The following is a 6,986-nucleotide window of genomic DNA, read 5'->3' as shown; positions in this document are numbered from 1 at the left end:
AGTTTGAAGCACCTAAGCAGAAAGGCTTTTACAACTGAGTGAAAAAATATATGTATATATATTTACTAAAAAAATAATTTGGAAAAAAAAAGAAGGAGAATGGGGGTTGTGCGCGCTGCACCGTCCTCAGATCATTGTCCTGTTTCTGGAGGCAGGTCATGTACACTCCACCGGGATCTTCTGCCCTCCCCTTTACCTCAGCTGGGCAGCTCCTGGAAAACAAAAACAAAGGCATTCATCAGACTCAGAAGGAGACTGCAAAGGGTAGAGAGGGGATTTTTTACGCGCATACTGTGACCCAATTTAGCTGCTATAAACATCAGATTTGCCTCAACCAATACATTCCCAAATAAATGACGCAGCAATGCATTTGAAGCACCAACAAATCCGAGGCGCATTTGGCTGAACCGAAGAGTGGATTGGGTTTGAAGTGACGGGGTGTGGGGATGTTTGTGGAGCTACATGCAGACCAAGAGGCCCTCAGGGGGTCTGCGAAGAGGGAGGCTGTGCTGTGTCAGCTTCATTAGAGGCATCACCGCCACATCACTGATCTGCTGGTCGCCCACGGCTACCGGCTGCCCAGCCTGGGTCGCCTGACACGCCAAATTTGATTCCCCATTCAGAGGCACAACAAAAAATGAGCCATCTAGTCTGTAGACTCTGTGTGCTTTGCCATTTTCAAAACACTGTCTTGTTGTATGAAAATTTGCTCCACGGGAAGTTTGGTCTGCGTTTATTAACATCTCCCTCGCTCCGAAAGTCAACACCGCAGGGATGAAAACTGTCCCCTTTTTAAATATGTTGGCTTTCCAGAAGCATGGGACAAACATCTGAATGTTTGCTAAAGAGGATGAGTAGACACATTTCTACTGGTGACTGACTATTTATACATAGGACAACAAATATTATTATGTCTCATTAACTAAACTGAATGTTGACCCAATTAAAAAAAAAGAAAACAGTGAAGATGGGGTGTGCAAAAATGTTTGTCTAATCCAACCAACTGACCATGGAACTCAGATGATCAGGGGACGACAAATATAATATGAATTCAATCACGAAGGATGATGGAAAAACAGTACATAAAACTGAAAGTATTTATGCAAATCGATGCAAACTCATGAATGAATGAGATGAAAGAAACAGAAACAGCAACAGAGGGAGGAGCTGTTTTAGGCCCTGCTACTGCTATTTGTGGTCCAGCTAAAAATATACCACTCTATATGCATGCAGACTTTGTGTACATGCCAAACAATCACACACTCACCCAGACACACACGCACAAATACTGTATATATATAAATATCCTGTAGTAGCCAAGCGGCAGCATTACAGAACTAAAGCATCTGGAAATCTGCGAGTGCAAACACAACACCAGCTCCTCAGAGTTGTTTGCATTCCCTCTACCTGGGGGAGCAGCAGCAGAAGAACGCCCTCTATTTACATCCATTCTTCTGAAACAAAGAACTTGAAACTGTCTGTCATGAGACTGACATCCCTTTTGTGTAGCTGTAGGCGCTGCACGGTGTGCTCATTTAGATAGAAAGCAGTTGGCTTTGCTTGGATAAGTTGTTTATGCACCGNTTTTAAATTTAAAGAACAGGTCAGTGCAGTAGTCCAGTCTAGCTTTTATCATCTGAGACTTATAAGTAAAGTCAAGGATTACCTGCCTCATAATGCACTTGAGAGGGTTATTCATGCTTTTATCACTTCTAGACTGGACTACTGCAACTCTCTTTATTGCGGGATGGATCAGTCTTTGGTTCGTCGTCTACAGCTGGTTCAGAATTCAGCTGCCCGTTTATTAACAGGGACAAGTCGTCGCGAACACATCACTCCGATTTTGTATTCTCTTCACTGGTTGCCTGTTTCTTTTAGAATTGTTTTTAAGATTTTGTTTTTAGTTTTTAAATGGCAACTCATTATTTCACTGAGCTTTTACAGCCTCACATTCCAAATAGATCCCTGAGATCTGTAAATCTAAAGCTTTTAGTTGTTCCCAGGTCTCGGCTTGTGACCAGGGGAGACAGAGCCTTTTCAGTTGCAGGACCTTGGCTCTGGAACAACCTCCCACTATCTGTGAGGTCTGCTGGGTCTCTGAATGAGTTTAAGTCTCTGTTAAAAACTCATCTGTTTAAACAGGCATTTGAGTCTGAAGAGCAGGATCATTAGGCCAGCCTTTGCTGTTTTGTTTGATTTTATTGTTCATTTTATTACTGCACTTTGTTCATTGTTTTTAATTTATGCTCCTGTACAGCACTTTGGTTTTTATTGTGCTTTATAAATAAACGATGATGATGATGATGATGATAATAATTCAGAAAACTCAACGAATTGAAAAATATGACCAAAAAAAAAGGCAGTAAAACTCTATTTCTCAACATGGGATAGTGCAAAACTTTGCCATGAAAGGCAGATGGCAATATGCATTTCTTCAAGAAATACTTATTTTATTGTAGTTGGATTGCAGGCTCCTCTTCATTTGCTGGTCTTAGTAAACTTGACTCCAAATACTCTGAAACTTGCACATTAAAAAAATTCTTATTTAAAGCCTAAGATACGCCATGTACACCTTGGCATCTTTTAGCTGCTCCACAGCTGTTTCTTGGCATAAATATGAATGCTGATTCAAGATTATTTTATTCGTAGGAGTAAATCTTTCTTCCTCTTAGATCTTCCAGCTAAAATGGGTCACGGTTTTAATAAAAGTCAACTCTTTTTGCTTTATCTTTGATGTGACAAATGCTATTCAAACTTGAGGAAAAAAAATGTCTGAGCATTTAAACATTACCAGTTGTCTTTTCTATTCTTTCTTGTACATCTTTTGTCTTAATGAAAAATGTGGTATTTGAGATGCTGTCATGTTTCCAGCTGAGGCCCACACTCTGAATGCTGTTTATTTTGCAGAGCTTATGGCAGCATCTCCAAATCAACATGTAGGAGGGTGACAAGCTGCATGTTCTCCAAAATTTATTTGATTTCCTTACAAAAGGGTGCACTGTTCATTAGACGAAGAAGCACAAAGACTGTCTGCAAAATAAAATAAATAAATAAAAATACTTTTTAAAAAGCAGTTTTATACACTTGTTTTACTTCAGACACGGTAAATGCTGCTCATAGAACAACTGAGTTCTGTTTACTATCTGGGACGCTGCATCAAATAAACAGAAAAGGAAAAAAAAAGAAGACAAATGTAAGTCCTGATTTCAGTTTTGGCTCAACGCAAGCACCAAAATGTCATCATGCAAACTGGTTTGCCAACAAGCATTCTTTGCTTTTTAACCACTTGATTACAGCAAATGAGTCATCTTGGATTTTAATACCATGAACATGTAGTACCACAGAGAGCACTGCTGTACTGACAAACGCTTTCACAACTGACACAAATATAAACTTTATTAACTAGAACTTGCTCCAACTTATAAAAGCTACATTTTATTTTCTCTTTCTACTTTAGATCTAGTTGTGAAAAGCTTTCAAATCATTTTTCACATTTAAGTCACTCAGTTGGGGTTTATATAAATGGAACTGCAATGCTTTGGCCTGAATTCCTCCTTATTGTAACTCCACAAGCCCCATTTTTCACGTTTGTTTGAGCTGTGTCTCAGATCAACTCATTTTGATGCTGTTTCTTTAAATCCAAACAAGGCACTTCGCCCCTTCACCAGCTTCCAGAGCGCTTCAGTCTAGTTTCATAAAGGGGTTTATGACTATATAGCAGCAGATTTTTAAACAAAAGAAGTCAACAACTTGTCAATCCAGCCTTACATGTCTGACCCAGAGTCAAAGGAGAATGAATACATTCAACTTTTCTGCATTCCTAGACTCCAAATTTACAACAAAATGCATTTAACAGGTAAAAAATAATTACATTTAGCATATGTTCCCTTTAAGGTGGTTCTTTTTACAACAAAAAGGTCTCTTGTTCAAATCTTAACATGCAGTTGTGCAGTTATGGATCGTTTTCAGGTACTCCAGCTTCTTCCAGAGAGAATGTGTGTGTGTGTGTGTGTGTGTGTGAAGGACCGCCTGTCTTTTGTGTGTCTGTGTTTTGGCCCTGAGACGAACAGGCAACCTGTCTAGCGAGTACCTCGCCTCTCACTTGCCGACTGCTGGGCCTCAACCCCCTGCGATCCTGAACAGGACAAAGCAGGTACAGAAAATGGATGAATTGATGAATAGCAAGTGATCATACAGCACTGACCCCCTGCAAACCACATTCTTTATTATTGATTTACAACCTGCTAAAGTTGATGAGGAATGAACAGAAGATGACCTCATCCCCAAGTCTTAATTTGCCAGACGCTCCGTCTCTCTGCCTCTCTCTGTCTGTTTTTCTTCAATCTCTCTCTCTGGTTTGAAAGGTGGGCATGTCGCATCCATTACTCAATCTGTTCAATGGAGTGAAGCCCATTTACCAGTTGACTCATTTTAGATGGATCATTTCCCCTTTCATCCTGTCTGACTATGCCAATGATGCAACCTGAGGGACTGTGGAAATTTTATATATTTTTTTATGTTTTTTTGTTTTAAAGAAGGTCAATTTTATATTTGTATGCATATTTTATACTTCCTGCAACACAGTGTCATCATAGTGTTCTGTTGTTTCACTGCAAAGAAGGCACAAGTGACTTTGACACACGGGTCTCAGGAGCTGTGGTTCATTTGTGGGAATGTGATTTGATCTAAATATGATACACATGAAAGTGATCTGCCAGCGTCCAGTCGCAGTCGATCAATCTGCAAACCAAGCAGTTCCAGTTACAGGTCAACTCGTGCAGATCAACACAGATGTGCTACAGTGTGAGGGTTGCTTTGAGTGGAACTGACAGTAACGACACCGATTTAACCCTCATTTTTCCCTCTCTTCGTGTTGTGCAAGGTGCAAAACTCGCTCTGCAGGGGCAACACGAGAAAAATTAATCCCACCACATTATGGGATTCATTTAAAACTTTCTCAAAAGTGACTTGCGAGGACAATAACTTCAGCTGTGCAACAAGAAAGCAAAACCTTTTTTTATGAATGTCAGTCAACAGCAGCAAACTCAACTCTTGGACAAAATTATGTAATTAAAATTTAAAGACCTAAAATTCTTTAAAGGAACACATACTGCCTGCAATCTGTAGTGCTAGAATTATAAAGCTACCACTTACGATATGTCTTATGTAGAGTGTTTCAGCAGAAGCATTTCTCTTAAGCAGCTAGGACCTTTCCAATGCACACACACTCAAAAGAAGCAATTTGGGCTTAACAATTTCCACAAAGGACGCTTCAGTGCACAGACAAAAGAAGAATGGGACAGAAAAATAAATTGCAAATCGTACAATTACCAGCAACTGACTCCACCATCAAAGCTGCATCCATAGTGCTACGCTCTGCTGGCATATTGCAACCTAACTTTATATTTTTTTCTTATGCCTGGTTCACACGGTAAGATATTAAAATTGTTTGATGATTTTCAAAGACTGAGAGACCCCACATGACGATAAAAAAATCCTGGATATGACAAGTTTGGTGATACAGTGTGTGGTGTACAGCCACATGGCAAAGACGACACACCACACACAAACATTTCACTCAGAAACATTCAGATGTCAAACGGGAAATCTCGCAAGACCTCTCGAGATCAAACGTGAGTTCAGAGTAAATAAACATGGCTGACGAGGCAGAAGCGATGGCGTTGGTTTGTGGACTAAAAACAAAACAAAAAGATGTCTCTAATGTCCATCAAACAGTACACCATGGCAGTTGTTTTGGCTTCTGTATTTTTATTCCCCTCCGTGTTTCTGTTACCTCTCTTTCTGATTGGCTACAAGTCACATTCATAGGCCACAAGCTTGTTTGTCATCGAGGGAACGCCACACACTAAGATATCAGGACAAGACAATCCAACGTGTTAAATATCCCCGATTTGTGTGCAGAGCGGTTCCAACGTCCTTCTGATCCGCCTAAATCACTCTTAAGTCACCACACATGGTAGGAATATCTCAAAAGATTATCTTTAGAGCCATTACGATAATCGGAGCATCCTTAAGATTGTTGTGCCCCTTTTCCACTAGTGCCACTTAGTGTCGGTATGGTTCAGTACGGTTCCAAGCCATTTCCATTAGGCCAGATTCTTGGAACCAGCCCTGTTGTTTAGTATCTACTTCGTTGGGGTTCCAAGTGGTCCCAGTCGACACCAAAATGCAACATCACAACACTGTTCGTCACTGGTTGGCTAGGGGCTGGAGTCACTGGTTGCATCTGAGCTGCCTTTACAACTCCAGGCGCCAGTTTTTGAATTGTAGCAGTTTGTCGTGTTTCCATCCAACTTTAATCCGAATTGTTTGCGAATTTTTTTAATTTCAGAACTTATTTAGCAAATGTGTTTCCATCTCTCATTTTGCACATTAACTCTTTTTGGAAAAACCCAAAACCACCTCCACCAACCACCCAAAACACACCCACAGGAACCAGACTGGAACGTCAATGGAAAAGCACCTGAACTGACCTGTTCCGACACTGACCGTACCGACACTACACTAAGTGGCGCTGTGGAAAAGGGGTTTTGGAAGGGCAAAATTGGGACAAAAATCGGCACAATTATTCATTATCGTGAACCTGGCGTTAACAGCTTAACATTTTCTGCTGCACCTGTTAAAGTGTCTTCAATTAAAAGTTGTTTCATGTTCAAATATTTGACCCATTTATTCAGCACGTACCTGTCTATTGCGTTCATCTGTAATCCTTTGAATCAGGATCTTTTTCCTCCCCATGGTTTTTGTGTTGCGGTGGGAGGAGCAGGGAGAAATGAATGGAAATGTGTGAGGTCACAGATGGCTGTGGTTGTATTTCTTCCTTGTTGGATGTTTGGGATAGTTTAAGTTTGACCTCTTCCTGCACCCTGACTCAGTTTGAAGCACCTAAGCAGAAAGGCTTTTACAACTGAGTGAAAAAATATATGTATATATATTTACTAAAAAAATAATTTGGAAAAAAGAAG

General features: G+C 40.3%; 1 protein-coding gene across 1 annotated transcript in view; it reads right to left on the bottom strand.

The window, feature by feature from the left end:
* mef2d (myocyte enhancer factor 2d) overlaps window positions 1-6,986 on the bottom strand; it is a gene marked incomplete in the record, with an annotated part of 107,961 nt that overhangs the window by 85,055 nt on the left and 15,920 nt on the right. Inside the window, 1 exon segment of the mRNA XM_014024560.1 lies at window positions 6,706-6,982. Coding sequence (XP_013880014.1) covers window positions 6,706-6,759 — 54 coding nt within the window.

The sequence above is a fragment of the Austrofundulus limnaeus genome, unplaced genomic scaffold (assembly GCF_001266775.1).
Source record: "Austrofundulus limnaeus strain Quisiro unplaced genomic scaffold, Austrofundulus_limnaeus-1.0 Scaffold427, whole genome shotgun sequence".
NCBI classification, from domain to species: Eukaryota; Metazoa; Chordata; class Actinopteri; order Cyprinodontiformes; family Rivulidae; genus Austrofundulus; species Austrofundulus limnaeus.
The sequence above is the reverse complement of the archived record's forward strand: the minus strand, read 5'-3'. Positions and strand labels throughout refer to the sequence as shown.